Raw genomic sequence first — 15,870 nt, 5'->3', positions numbered from 1 at the left:
CTGCATGAGTCACCAAGGTGTTTGACGTGGGTGAGTGTGGGTGAGACATAAAAGGATATTAAGTCATAGAAATGTGTAATGTGCAGGATGTGAGGTGTCGTTTAACACCAGATTGAGGGCGGCGTTAGAGTGAACAAATACGACACTTATCGAGTACAGAGAACCATCTAAGTATTTGCATGTTTACTGCCTTAGTGCAAAGAACACAACAATGTGGCAGCATACTTGGCAACAGACAAAATAACCCCTTTACAATCTGATTCCCAGCTTTGCCTGTTGAGGCAAGTGCAAGAGAGGCAACACAACTGTAATGTGTTTCCCCTGCATGGTTAATAAAGTTACAATTGCCAAACTAATAAAGTTACAATTGCCAAACCCAGCCTACTTTCTTCAGCCACTGTACCTCCTTGTGTTTAAAACCCTGAGCACTTTTAGTGTCTGTATCTAATCAAGCCTTTGGCCCCATTATCTCTCTCCCCCCTCTCGCTCCCTCATTCCCTCAGTCTGACCTTACAAGGAGAGGCAACAGGGTTGATGTCATTGAATGAAGAATGCTGCAAGAATCCAGAGAGAAAAAAAGAGCAGGAGGAGGGGTCTGACTGGACAGTTTATGGAGAGAGAGAGAGAGAGAGAGAGAGAGAGAGAGAGAGAGAGAGAGAGAGAGAAGAGAAAGAGAGAAAGAGAGAGAGAGAGAGATATGCTGTTTACATAGTAATACACAACTCTTTCGTAAAACGAGAGAGAACTTGTTTGGAAGGATGGTGTCATTCCTTTTTCCAGACTGAAAGCACAAGGGGAGGGTCTAATAGCTGGAGAGGGGAAGCGAGAAAGAGAAGTTACCATTACAGTCAACTCTTACTCAGCCTGGACCAAGAGAATAAGAAGAGCACAAGGAAGAGGGGGAAGAAAAAGGAAGAGACACATTGCAACTGTATTACTAGGGTAAGTATTTGTATTTGCTGTGAATCGGTGTAATAGGAGCAGATAGCATATCTCACTTTCTGAGGGGGGCGGATTGCCACAGGCAATACTCTTTAATAAAGTATCATGATAGCAGAGATACGCTATCACTCAATGGGACGGTGGTTCACGCCTCAGGAAATGGTTTCTTCGTGATGTCTAGTGTTGATCTGTCAGCGTGTCCGTTACATTTGAATATGACCGCAGACTCAAGTCGAGAGCTCTCTCTCGGTAGGTGGGGTCCCGCTGTGCCCCTGCGCCGAGAGGCCGTGTAGTGAACGTGAACGCACCACCAGCTGATGGACACCACAGATAAGGAAGGGGCGATGCGGAAGCTCCAACAGGAAGTCCTGCTCACACAAAAAAAAAAAGTTGACAACGCTAGCTAGCTAAGCAACTCAGCGGGTCGCTTTTATTTTAATTCAGAGAGGAGCACACATATCAAACTGAATGACAGCACCGAGGAGCCGTCTGCTTTGCCACGAGAGGTGAGAACAACGGGCCGGAATTAGTCACCGAAACAAACTGACGGGAGATGAAGAGGTGCGCGAGCGGAGCTACAGCTAACGCACGCTCACATTGGTGTGAGCCACAGTCAGACAGACGGGTTGCGAACAGGCTACGCTGATATCTATTGCGTATCTTACTAGATAGGGCATTAATCAGTGGTATTGAATAACCTCGTTGTCTGTCTTCACGTGCTGTCAGTTGTCAAAGCATTGGCTAACAGTTGGGTAATCAGTTGGGTGCAGCACCAAGGTACAGTTTGACTAATTGTGCCAAGTGAAAAGAAATCTGGTTATCAGTGTTTTATATTCCTTCCCCATTGCATGGCCTATAAATTATACCCTAGTTGGGACTCAATGTGGCATGGATGAGAGGATGCCCACTAATAAACAAGGTTGGAAGGGAGAATTATTATTATGGCCATTTTAGCACAGCATTTTACAATATAAACAGTGTAATAATCCTGTTCCTATCCGTGTTCGAAACACAGATGTGCCCTGCCTCTCATATTTGCCCCAGCCTCTCAACTCAAGGCCACAGTGAGCTGTTTGAGAGGTTTGTGTGGGGATTCTTCTTGAAAAGACTGGGATGATAGTCACAATGTAAATTGAAGAGGCAAATGGAAATCTGCGAGTGACTATAATCTACGGATGGATGGATGTATGCTACCGTTTATGACTGGGGTGATGAGGAATGCTCCTTAATTGTAGCCTCCATGAGGGAGACACAAGCTATTTTAGGGCGTCCCGTTGCCCCAAATCACTGCATGTGTTGCTCTTTGATTTGATCTTTTGCTGTCTTGTGATCCTTTTTCATTCTACTGTAATGTTAGTGCAAGCAGATGAGGTTGTTTGGTTGACACTGATGTTATTACCCGTTTTGAAATGTTGCCTGCTCAATCAGCCATCTAGCTGTAGTCTGAGAGAGAGCAAAACACTGTTGCTCAATGCATGTCCAGTGACCTGTAAGATTGGCCTCAAAAGGGTCGTTTGTCCCAGCATTAGCGACCCTCGGCCTAGACACGCTTTCCCAGAAACTGGGTGTGTTATTAACATCAGAACAATAGAGAGGTTCATCAACAACACACTGATGCAATAAGTGACCAGACATGGAAGAAGTTAGTTAAGTTAGCTTCTCTGAACTGTTTGGGAACCTACCTGCTTTGTTGTAGAATTACAGTTCAGATTTTATTTCTTCATTGTTTTTATTATTATTTGTATTGGCAGGCAGTAATGAGCGTATTACTATTGTTAAAGCTTTACCTCTACCAGTGTTGTTTAAATAAAAAAAGAGGCATGTCTTGTGGTAGGAAAACTGCAACCAAAAATGTTCATTGGATTTTATATGGTACTTCATGAAAATATCACTGTGAAGACGTACTGTACCTAATGTTGGTGTTTTTTTGTTTGTTGTTGAGGGGATTTGAGTTCTGTGAGGCACCATACTATGATGCTTCCATATATGGTGTTTTAAAACGGCAGTAGCACAGTATATAAACCCAATTTACTTCCTCTATAACCTCAAAGTAATGAACCACTGCTGAGTTTTCCTTTGAAACGTGTTGTAAACTAACTCCCCATTAACAGCTCCTGCATCACATGCTCTGTGCCTTCAGAGGAAAGTGGGTGTTCAAACTTATCAGCTAGGTTTTTATATCCTTCGAGGTAGATTACATTTGCCCTCGATGCCATGTGTAAATTAGTCCCTGATAAGGTGGAATGAAAACCAACTAGCCTCTAAAAGCTGTCTAGCCATGTGGAGTTTATACAAAGTCCAAATGCTACAGAGTACAGTGTGTGATTTATGCTGGGGCCCTATCTAAAGGCCACACAATGCCATCCTACATCACGGCTGTAAAGTATACATGATGAAATGCATGTGATGCCATTCAGTTCATGTAATGTGTGAGTGACATGAATGAGTAGAGGAAAGCACAAGAATAAAAGACATAGAAATGGTTGTGGTCCGATTGTGAGCGAGAGCTTAATTCAAGCACTTGCGCTTTCGGCAGCAAAGATGTATAGAAAGAGAGGCTATTTGGAGGGAATTCAAAAAAATGATGTCATTGAGGTGTAGTGCCAAATATGTTTCCTTTAGATGAGGGTCTCTCATCTCAAAGATCAGGTTTCAAGATAGATTTGCAGTAAGATGTCTGGAGTTCAATGTGGAGCTGATCTCACCGTATTAAATCCCCCACGACCGTATCAAGGACCAGATGGAACCTGACCACAAGTTATAATCATTGTTGAATAATTGAGGGGACTGGTGTATATTGTCTCTTAGAAACAACGTAGCTGAAGTACTGTAATGAAAATACTAAATCACAGTCTATTCCCAACACTGTCAAGCCTCCTTTTAGAAAGCCATTATAAATCCAAGTGTTCCATTTCGAGAACTTCAATTTACTTTTTCTTTTTTTTTTCAAAGTACTTCAGACTTGCAAACCTTATTTAAAGACAAGAGCTTTATCTTCACTTTAACCAGTCAATCTGTTTTTGCTTTAAGTGTCTACTCCATTCAACTTGAAGTAGGCCTTAATACTAGAATAACGAGTAGCCATCTATTTTCTAAGAGTAAAAACGCCTGTCCTTTCTCTCTTTTCTTTTAGGTTTGTTATTTAATTTTTCAATTGGTGCAAACTGCTCTGCAAAATGTCCCTGTGTGCCTGCAGAAAGTTGATTACCAGAAAACTTTGCATCTCCATTAGAGCCTCACCATCTCCCCTTATTGATCCATGCAGCAATTTTCTGAATTATTTATGTTGGATATTGAAGTGGAGCTAAGATTCGGTATTCTGTTTTTCTAACTCCACTTAAAGGATAGTGACATTTGAGAATGAAGTTTTTTTCCCGCTGATTGTTGCAGCATCTTTAACAAGACAATTGTTTTACTTGTCTGTCTAATACCTATGACAAATATTTATTGTTTCTTGATATCTTTAAAATATCTTATTTACATGATAAAACATACATACTTATATACATAAAGAGCACATAAAGAATGGGATGTCTTTGACCAGGGCTTTGCAAACCTAGACACGTGGTAGCTCAACTAATGGCACACTAGTAGCAATATGTGTACAAGATAGCGTTTTGGAAATTGGCATGCCTAAATGCCTTGTTCACGAACATCACCAATTCAGAGCCTGTTATTTACAGTAGTTTAAATAGATTTTTAACCTGCCCGCAAATATGTATTAACTTGTATTAACTGATTTTCTTCCTGATGAACAAGATTGGTGGAAGTTTGGTAGGATTAATACATTTCAACTCAGATGTTGACACCTCCACACGCCCAGAGGACATATGGTCAAAAGTATTCAACATCCATATTGATTTAAAGGAAGCTAACCCAAAAAGCAGAAGAGGGAAGGTCTCACTGCTTCCTCATCATAGTAGCTGGTTATGACATGAGCACAATAAATACTTTCAGGAGTTCTCAGGAGTTCTTTGTCTTGTCAGAACTTGAAGCGTTGCCTGTTTCCCAACAAAGTGGAATGAGGATGAAACACTTCAGCTTATCCTGGTTAGTTTAGCTTTTACCATAAGTCTACTCTACATAGTGATTTTCAAGGCCATGTCAGGCCTGATCTCGTCCTGCAACGTTTGATTTCCCAAATGTAAACCCAATTATATATAAATGGTGGAAATTACTGATATACATTTTACCCACAGTGCACACTAAAATGTGTCAGCTTGAGCTTATCAATGTGGCTTATGTGGCAGCTACTCGGCATCATGTGCACAGGGGATATGTGAGTGGAACAACTTTGAAAAGCAGAGATACAATACGTTGAACTACAATAACTACATTTTAAAGCCCTAATAAAAAAAGAGAAAAAAAGACCATTCAGTTATTTCAGTATTCACAATATTTGATATTTAAGGGATCATATTTCTGTAGTGTTGAGAGGAAACCTTGCCAACAATATCAACATACGTGGACATTTTCTTTCTTTTCCATTTTTAAGGAAAGCTATGTAGAAATATTAAAGATAACTCAAGAAACAAGTGACAACCTTAATCATTGTTTCCCAATATGGTTGCAGACTTTGTTTCAGATGCGTTTGTGTAGCTTTAGTATAGAGGCCAAAGCAATGACTCGACAACTATCGCCTTTTTGGTAAAAATTACATTTATGGAGATATCAATGTTAGGAAGTAGAGGATAATAATAAAAATAGTAATAGTAATAAACCCAACAAAGAGACCAGAATGACATATTGTTTGTTCATTGGAAAATGTTCGCTCCAATTTTTTTAATTCTTTCACCTGTCTGTCAGGTTACGTGTTGTGGCTGCATGACATTTTATCTTTCACAACCTATTAAAGGGCTATTATAAATAGTCTGAACACTGATGGACTAATTTCCACAGTATATTATCTTCATCATTATCATTAAGCAACTTTTTCAGAGCTTTGGGTTGGAATAGTTTGTTAAACCGCGCGTGTGAGAGTGAGTGTACAGATGTGTGTGAGTGTACAGGAGTGTGTTGGTGGATGGGGTCAGAAAGAACAAACGTTCTTTTGACTGAAGTTCGGGGGCCGGGGGTCTTCTGAGAAATATGTTCAGACTTTGTGAAGAATCTCAGTAGAGATACCAAAGTAACATCAACGTTTGTTTAAACACCAACATGTGTGAGGTAAATATTTGAGCTCACCCTCTTTTTGACGCACCTCACATGAAAATGTTATGATAATTGCTATCATCCCGGCTTCCAACTGGCCTCCCTCTTACAAAACTTTATTTATTGTTGCGGTAAACAGCCGTGTGTTATATATTGTAAATTGTCTCTGGCATCTGGGAGTGCCACTAAGTCTGCTTCGTAAACGTGGCCTGAGGAAATGTTCACACACTCTCATTCCACTGTGGACCATTTGCGAAAGCTTTTGTTTAAAGAGTAATACTGGATTTGCAGAATGCCTAGTGGTTGTTATTTTCTTTTTTTTACTGCTATTTCACTAAATCAAGAAATAATGAAGTCCAAACTACATTTTAGGAGATCCTTCAAGCCACAATAAACCTCCATTTTAATTAGTTCTTGTTGGACTTTAAGAGTCGAGACAGCTGTGCTGTTCCAGTTATAAAGTATACAAAAGGTACAAATCTGCATAGTGTACTGCTTTGGCAGTTAATATTAAAGAAGTTAATGTTTCGCACTAACCGAAAATGTGAAAACAATATGCAGAAATTGGATCAAACTGCAATTTTAGAAAGTAACTACCAATGTTAAAGTTGGAAACCTTAACGGAGCAAAGAAAAATGTTCTCCCAGAGATTTATTACTCTTCTTTTTTAGTTCTTCCTGCAGCTCTCACTATTTCTACTTTGTTTCCATTTTGCAGTGCATTTAAGGACAACTATCCATCAACATCACTCAAACATCACGCACATCAAGTCTGCATTCTGACATATCATGAGGGTAGTTAATTTAGTCACTTTTTCAGTGTAAAGGCACTACATCGTCAATATCTGGTTTCAATTAGTGTGTAGGTTGGAATTATGTTCGGCCAAATGTTTTGTTGATGTGTCATCACCACTAATTCTCGAGCAAAAAACCTGTCCTGCTTGCACTGCAATGGATTGCAAGCCCTTTGACTTTAGTCAGCTGATTTAATATTGATTTCATCCTTTCGGGTGTGAGAGTGAAACTCCTGAGTCCGGAGTAGTTTTAACTTCACTGCAACCTGTTTTATGCCGTTGTTATAAAACAACTACTCACATCAGAGTTTGTATTTTCCTGTGCGGTGTCCAACTGTTGATAATAATGTTTCTTGTGTTCATCCTCAGATAAATACACAAAATGGAGGACTCCAGCAGCAGCAAGCCGTTCATGGTGACATCGTCTCTGAACTTCAAAGTCACCACCCCGTCCTTCTACAACCAGCCAAAGAAGTTTGCCTCTGTGGCACCACCGCGGCCCAAAAGTCTGACGCCTCCCTCTGCTCCATCACCGACACCAATAGGCACAGCTGTGATTGGTCGAGTGGGAGATCTGCCTCCGCCGCCCCCTTCGCTCTGTGATGGTATGTGCATTGTTTGTATTATTTTGTGAACCTATTTTGTGTCAATCTTAAGTTATGTTCTCTCAGTCAGCAGCCATTCCCTGTCCCAACCCCCTGCTGCTTTTTACGCTAACGCATGCAGAGCTTGACAGTTGAGTATATAATAGAACACATCAGTTGTGTGGTCCTGACGTTTTAATGAGTTTTCTCCGAGACATTACGTCACTGTACTGTAAATCCTGTCTTTGAGTCATTTAAAATGTTAAGATAGTTAAAAGTATCAGACCAGTTTGCTTATCGGGTGAATTACACTTTTTACTTTGAGACGTATGCACAACCGCTATTCTGAATTGCCTGAGCTAAATCACGGGCAAAGTCTGACAACCTCACCAAATTTAAAGCTACCCTGTGGACTTCTAGACCACTAGAAGTAATGTTTTTTTCTGAGTGGGCCCCGGTTTTGTTTGGATTACACGCAGGCATGAGGAAACATATGCACAGTGTTCATGGTGCTGGTCTCACATTATTCAGGTCGTACATAAACGGTGCAGGGTTAACAAAAGATTTCTTTTTTTTTCTTTCACAAAATGTACCAAATAACTTTTCAGGAAGAAAATGCATTCAACATGTTTGTTAGAACTCAAGCATACACACAATGCGTTTTAGTAAGAAACACCAAAGAAATAATTTATTTGTTTACCTTCCAAATGGGTTAGATTCTCCCCAAAGTTTTTTTTTTTATTAAAATGAAATTTGGATTGTCTTGTTTGTTAGTTTTTGCTTCAAGCAGATGTTGTTTACCACTCGGTATATCTGATAAAGCATTGACAGTGAAAATCGGATTGGATGGTTTATACAAACTGAGTATAAAGAAACTTTACATTACAGCTTTTAACCAATCAACCCTCCTCATTTCTGTCAGACTTCCCACCCCCTCCTCCTCCTCCTCCACTGGATGATGATTTGCCAGCCCCTCCCCCCGAATGCCACACCATTCCCTCTGCCTCTGAGGCCCCCCCTCCTGCCTTCCCCGCTCCACCTCCAGTAGCAGACGACCTGCCCCTCCCAGCTCCCCCTGAGGAGAGTGACTGTCCGCCCTCCTTCCCGTCTCCCCTTCTTCCCCCACCCCCTCCACCTCTCCCTGCCTCCGGTACCAGTATTCCCAATGCTGCTGGAAACCCACAGGTGAGTTATGATGGCATCTTCACAAAATTAGTCTAAAGTTGCTTTCCCTGTCTGCATGTTTCCTCTTTTGGCTGCATGTAACTGCATTTCAGTATAATTTGATTATCAGTTAGGACACTGGAGGACATTGTTGTGGGACCATAGGGAGTCCATGAACTTTTATTTTTAGGTTTTCCCACAAATTATATTAGCATTTGTCTGGGCTAAATCACCCTGTTTCATGCATCCAACTGGATTATTGCCCATTCATGCTTAGACTTTTTAGACTTCCCACGAAAGGTTTATAGTAGAGATGTTTATTGTAGTAGGAATGCATCAATTGCAGCTATTTTGTCAGGCTATACGGCATCAATGTTGGAATTAGATAGTGTTAGACACTGTTAAAAAGTAAAAGGTTAAAAATGGCCTGGAAAAGATGAAAATAGGAGTATACCTTATGTTTAAATCGTCAAAGAGTTTATGCTAAAATGTTCCACTGCAAACAATCCAATGAATAAAAAATTAAATAATTGAACAGTTAGTATTCTCTTTCATCCAACCAGGGAAATACAATTATAGTATTATTCTTTTATTCATCGTCATCATTAGTCACTTTATTACGTTTGTTTGTTCATCATTCTTTCATTCTGGGTTTTCCACTCCAGTAATTTATACAAGTAATTGTGCAAGCACCATATTTTTTCACTCTGCATTTTGGAATAGAAAAAATAACCAAACACATTCTTAATCAGGCAAGAATATGTAAACATAACAGACAGTATGTAACAATTCATTATCATCCACCTTTCTTGGCTCATTATGACCTCATCCTCCTTCGCTTCATTGTGAACACTTTACTTGTGTAAATAAATGTGCTTTTTGTGATTGTCTTCTTCCATCTTCCACTGCCAGAGGCTGGTGGAGAAGCAGACAAGCTTCGATAAACAGCTTGACACTCTAACTGACTTGCTGTCCGAGATGGAGACCAGGGGACCTTTCAATCCTAAGGTACAAAGCATGGAGGGATGGAGAATACACTGTAACAAATATAAGACATTAGGATACAGAGAGAAAGACAATCTAAAGCGTGGATGAGAGGAGACTTTTCAGCTGGCTTTGACTCACAGGAGCAGCTTTGTAGAAAATGAGAACAAGTCATGTAAAGCAAAGGAAAGACAAAAAAGAGGTAGGTAGGTCAGTGGAAATAGTTTGGAAAGATGCCAGCTTGGTTTCATTAGTCTCCCTTCATCTGTTCAGGCTGAAAGCTCAATGATAAGTGAACTGCACATACAGCACACCGGACTGAAAGAGAAAACAAAAAGTGAGGTAGCAGCTGATTCACACTGAGAGAGGAGACACTTGAAGTGAAAGAGAGATAGTGATGCACACAGAATTGAGTGAAAAGCACGAGTGTGATGAAGTCAGTGTGTGCTGCCAGAGACCCAGTGAGAGGGCCATAAATGGAGAGTGTTTTTATCCAACTGAGAGGTACTGGATCATGGCGGAATAATGTTGGCTCAAAACTGCAAAATAAATGTCAGACAGATGAAGCACTTCTGATAAGCTCAAACTGTGGAACGCTTCCAATGTTTACTTTAATCAAAGTACCTCATTCAATATAATGAAAGTGTCTGCTTGCAGCATTTCAGTGATATTAACTTCCTTCTGTTTTGTAATAGTTTATAGTAAATGGAAGTTTTATGTTTTAGAACAAACTGAACGCTTGTATACAATAGCCTTTCATTTCCGTGTGTGTGTGTGTGTGTGTGTGTGTGTGTGTGTGTGCGCGCACGCTTGGTTTTGAGATAAAATAACCTGTGAAGAGATAATTTTATTGTTGTCGTCTTCGTTTTATCTCCAGTTACCGAGCAGTATTCAGTCTTCAGCACCAGCACCCAAGCCTTCAGCTCCTCCCCCGACCGCTCCCAAACCAGCTCTCTCCTTCCTCCCACCCCCTGAGATGGGAGACCGCCCGGCACCAGCACCCTGGGCAGAAGAACTCAAAGCCAGAACAAACCGACAAGCCAATCACAACTCTGCCCCAAACTCTGCTCCTCAGCCGTTTGCTAAGGCCCCGGCTGTGGCCCCAAAGTCTGCTTTCGGAGGGAGAGCAGCAATGTCATCAACCTCTCTGGCCCAACAACTGAACCAGAACCTGAACCAGAACACCACCCCAATCAGTGTTGCACCAAAACCTTCCCCTTCATCTGCCACCAGCTCTTTTCCTCCACCTCCTGCAGCTCCTCCTGCAGCTCCTCCTGCAGCTCCTACCTTACCAAACAATATGGCAGCTGCCCCGGCCTCCAATCACTTAAAGAGTTCCCCCTTTTCAAGTCAGGTGAATGCCAACCAAAACTCTCCTGCTGCTATGCCTCCTCCTCAACCCAAGATGATGGCATCTCCCTCTTCCTCTTTTAACCAGCCAATGAAAACTCCTCCTGCATCAACAGTATGTCCCAGTTTCATTTTACTTAAGTGACACTCTTTGCATTGCATGTACAGTAGAAAGGAACAGGAAGTACAAATCATTTAGTTTAGATCAGAGATATGGACCTGAACTAACCGTGATTTCAAAGGTAAACTTCTCAACTCAATCGTAAATAACATTATTATTTATTAGCGCTTTAAAAGGTACTCAAAGGCACTTTACACGGTAAAAACAGAAACAATGAAAGCAATAACAATATAAACGGTAAATAACAACATGCTCTATAAGGTATGTTTTATGAAGTTGTGTAAATAATATATACACACATACTCATGGTTTGTTTGTTTGTGTGTTTGTGTGTGTGTGTGTACACATGTACAAGCAGCCCTCACCCTCTGGCCCAGTTCGTATCCCAGGTGGAGGCGTTCCTCTGAATATGAGGGAAGTGGAGGAGCTGGAGAGAATGACCAATGAATTCATTAAAGACATGGACACACATGCACCTGTCATCACCTCCCCTCCTACAGGTACACATAAACAGAGGGGTAGCTGTAATATTCATAGTCAAACTAACATCAATGTCATGCATTAGTCATTTCTAAATGAATGGTTTGTAATGTGAGAAGTGTTTTCATATCGCACACTGAAAATGAGATTAAGAAATTGTAGTTTTTCGGCTGAATGCAAAACATTTATGGAAATGTATCTAACGCTCATTCTGATATTTAACAATGAATGTCTAGTGGACTATTATTTATCTCTGCAGTGGTTCTCATACATGACCATCTAAGCTATGTGCGTTGTATGAAACTTAATGTCAGAAAAAGATTGTGTACAACTGAACCAATCCATAAAATGATGCAAATTTATCATCTGTGGAAATATCTTTGTTGACTACAATATTATACTCATTAGTTAGGAGGTGACTGTAATTAACGCAATTATGGGAAGATGGGTGCATTTGTGAATAATCTTGTTTGTACATTTTTGTCATTTTAGAGGTCTGTGGGAAATGTGGCGAGGCTCTGTCCCGCACCCAGCCTGCAGTGAGGGCCATGGATAAACTCTTCCACTCCAACTGCTTCTGTTGCATGAGCTGTCATCGCCCCCTGCAGGGCATGCAGTTCTATGACAGGGATGGCGCACCTGAGTGTGAGGACTGCTACATGGTGAGCAGATGCACAGAGCTAATTAATGGTCTCTGCAAATAGACCAATGGCTCACACATAAAGTTGTTCACTGAAACGTCTTTTATTATTTGTACTTCCATTGTAGCTACTCACGTTTTTACCTGTTTTTTGTTTAATGTCATGTCTTTTTAGATTTTTTCTCCCATGTTGTAATGTACACAGTGCACCCTTGAGTGTGTAGAATGTACTGATCAATGTATACACATCGAGTATCCCACCTTCCTGCTCCTCCTCAGAGTTCCCTGGCAGTGTGTTCCCGATGTGGAGAGAGGATCACAGACCGTGTGCTGAAGGCAGTGGGCCAGTGTTTCCACTCCCACTGTTTCCGCTGCAGCACCTGTTCCTGCACACTTGAGGGGGCGCCCTTCATCACTGATGACAACAACAACCCCTACTGTGTCCAGGATTACCACAGGTAGCTGCTGGCTGTTGATTCCTCCATGATAAGGAGATATATCATCTCTAGTCATTTCCTATGATGAAGTGATTGGTTTGCAAGGCAATATATGTTACCAAACGCGCATGTGTGGGAACATGACATTTACTTGTATAGTTTAAGCATTAGCTGCCCAGGGATGTGTTTGGAGGACAAAACAATTTTAGCAGTGTATGGATTTATGTGGACCCTATTCATCTTACTTAATCAGGATTACTGATAAGTGGGCGAGACGAAAGAGGCAGCAACAGCCATACATTTTCCTCATTTGATGTTTTTTATCTCCTGCTGATAAAGAGTTCACACAGACTGCTAAACTGTGGATAAATAATAACAATGAATCCTCACTAGTTGAGATGCCGGGAAGCAGCCAATTTGATTTGGTTTCATGAGAATATATTGCTTTTGGTGTTCCTTCACTATGCGAGTAAATGTGTGCAAATATGCTTCAGGCCTTCAACCAACCTTCAGCTCTCCACCTTCTATTTCAGGCGTTTCTCCCCTCTGTGTGTGAGCTGTAATGAACCCATTATTCCAGCCCAGGGCAGCGAGGAGACTGTCAGAGTTGTGGCTCTTGACAGGAACTTCCACCTTAAGTGTTACCGTTGCGAGGTAAAACACAATTGTATACATCACACTGTGTATATTCAATAACTCTTACAAAAATTGAGAAAATGTTAATTAATTAAAACAAATGTATTTTGCCCTATAGGATTGTGCTCGCCCTCTCTCCATAGAAGCAGATGAGAATGGCTGCTATCCATTGGATGGTAAGATCCTGTGTATGAAGTGCCACACCCAGCGAGCCAAGCAAGCTGCGCAGTGATTGGCTGAAGCAACGCGACTCAGATTAACTATGAACCAAAATCCGAAAGCACAGGATTCATTCAGCTGCCGTTTTGCCTTTGCAACAGGGCTGTATTCAGTATATGTGCGCCGGTGTGAATGTGCTGTGTGAAAAGGTATGTTTGCATGCAAATACAGTGTAGTATTCCTCGTCTTTGTTCACTTCAGTGCAGAAGTAATGTACTGCATTGAAATAAACTCCCCTCATCTTTTATTCCCAATCTCAAACTCTCCAATCTCTCATCTAGTCCTCTTTATGTACTAGAACGTATTTTTTTGTGCCAATTCTATGTTTACGCTTAGATTTCCAGCAAAACTTGCACAAGAATAGTTTGGGCAAAAGAACAGTCTGATGAATATAAAGTTGCCTTTCTTTGTCTCTAGCCTCAATATTGTTAGTAGCACCATACACTGAGATATTTCCATCTAAAGACTTTGACTGGCTGGTCCCTATGAGCATTGAAACTATAGTGGTGATACTGAGATGGATTGTTACCATAGGGCGAGGAGAACCAGAGACCTCCCATTTGACCACTCTGGCTTTTGGTAGAGCTCATCTTTAACACATTGGCAGTTGTTGTGCCTGCAAGCGTGGTTAATTATGCTTTCCTGCCTAGAAAAGGCTTTATATCAGCCAACTCTACAGCATTTTAAAGTCATCTAGGGCAAAACGTTGACTGCAAAAACAGATAAAAACAGTGAATGTTGCTCTTGGTTTTTTGTGATGTGAACGTTATCATTTACAGGCATGCTTCAAAATATGTCTTTTTGCTCTCTCTTCTTTGATCATACAGACTGTATAAGGGCAAGATTAGAACAAAAATCAACCATTTTCTTCTCAAAAATGGGTTGGAGCTGATTTAACTGTGTATTTTAAGATGCATGCTTTTTGGATGCACACATTTTGAACAAACGGACGAGCACAGATTTTATTCCAGGGATAATAAAAAATAAAAAAACGTGGTTATAAATGTCAGCTGCATGGCTGAAAGCAGGACCTATCATGTGACCATTGCACAGTTCCATAGTGAAATAAAATAGCCTTTAAGTGTCACTTTGACTCTAAAGCCCCTCGCACATGATCAATTTTGTATTAGTAGACACCCTTGAGAAACATAATAGTAGTTTTTGATATGCATTTCCTTGGAATCCCTTGCTTTAAATAATATAATTTATAGACCTTTTTTATTATTATGTAATAAGGTTATACTGTATGTGTACCAGTACTAAAATATAAGCATTATTAAAGCAGGATAATAGATCAGTAGAGGCAATAGCTTAGAGTTTTAAATAACAGGTGTTAAAATAGTGACCAAATATTTCAGCGCTGTTGGCAGGATTAAGGTTAATAAAACGGTTACATGAGGTTACATTTTTTTGACTTTCATGTATGTTTTTCTCACCTCTTTTGTGTTCAAGCCCAGCTTTGTTGGTCTTGATCTATTATATTATTACAGTAAATACCACTATTCTTTCTATTATTCCTCTTTTGTACTTAAGTCTGATCATGTTGGTTATAAACTATTTTATTCCTATCTTACTGTACTGTATTTTGTTGATAAATGCTTACAATTAATTGTTTCCATCTTGAACCTGGAGATGTGCCTTCTCCACTGTTGTATACCCTTGTTCCTTTTGAAATTGAGCCTGGTTTGTAGCTACAGAAATTCATTCCACAATAAGAAAATAGTTGTTACTTGTGCTTGCATTGAGCCTGGTGCACTATATCACCAGAATGACTTAACATCGCAATAGTTATTCAGCATTGCATGTGATCTGTGTAGGTGGTGGTGGCATTTCTTCTAGTATAATGTCTTCTGTTTGCACCAAATATTCCACCTTTGTGGCTCTGCCTTTGTCATCACTATGTGATTTTAAACGTATGATGATGCCTTCACAGTTGCATTTATCTGGCGTTGTGTTGTGTTATGTCCTATTGTATGACATCTGGATGCCTTGTCTTTTCGTATAACTTTTTTTATTAATTCCTGTTTATGTGTGACTGTGTATATGTTTAAAAGCATTATTTAGGCCCACCTCTCCCCCTTTGGCTGTATTAAACAAATAAATAGAATGCTAAATACCAAATTGATTTGTTTAATTTCTTGACTGTCGACTGTACAAATGTATAGATTGGCCACCTACAATCCATGAAAGGGTGTAAGTAAGTATAGTCACTGTAAAGCTGCACACACTTTGAGTTTGTCATGTTTGTTGTTCCCATCATGTTCTCTCTCTGGTCGGGCTCCATGTGACATCCATGACTCAATGATGTGCTGCACTGTTACATGACCTCCAGAACGCTAAACTGCTCTATCAGTTGTTGACAGCCATGT

At 40.4% G+C, this 15,870-nt stretch overlaps 1 protein-coding gene across 1 annotated transcript; it reads left to right on the top strand.

The window, feature by feature from the left end:
* The first annotated feature begins 670 nt into the window (after nt 1-670).
* On the top strand, nt 671-15,609 carry zyx (zyxin). The gene is made up of 10 exons (XM_079227864.1): nt 671-942; nt 7,256-7,491; nt 8,393-8,655; nt 9,547-9,642; nt 10,496-11,083; nt 11,448-11,589; nt 12,062-12,231; nt 12,489-12,667; nt 13,180-13,300; nt 13,401-15,609. Exons 2-10 carry the CDS (start codon nt 7,269-7,271, stop codon nt 13,512-13,514), a joined length of 1,896 nt encoding a protein of 631 aa, XP_079083990.1. The 5' UTR covers nt 671-942; nt 7,256-7,268; the 3' UTR covers nt 13,515-15,609.
* The last annotated feature ends 261 nt before the right edge of the window (nt 15,610-15,870 follow it).

Source organism: Taurulus bubalis (genome assembly GCF_910589615.1).
Source record: "Taurulus bubalis genome assembly, chromosome: 12".
Lineage (NCBI taxonomy): Eukaryota > Metazoa > Chordata > Actinopteri > Perciformes > Cottidae > Taurulus > Taurulus bubalis.
This window is presented reverse-complemented; position numbering and strand designations above follow the sequence as displayed.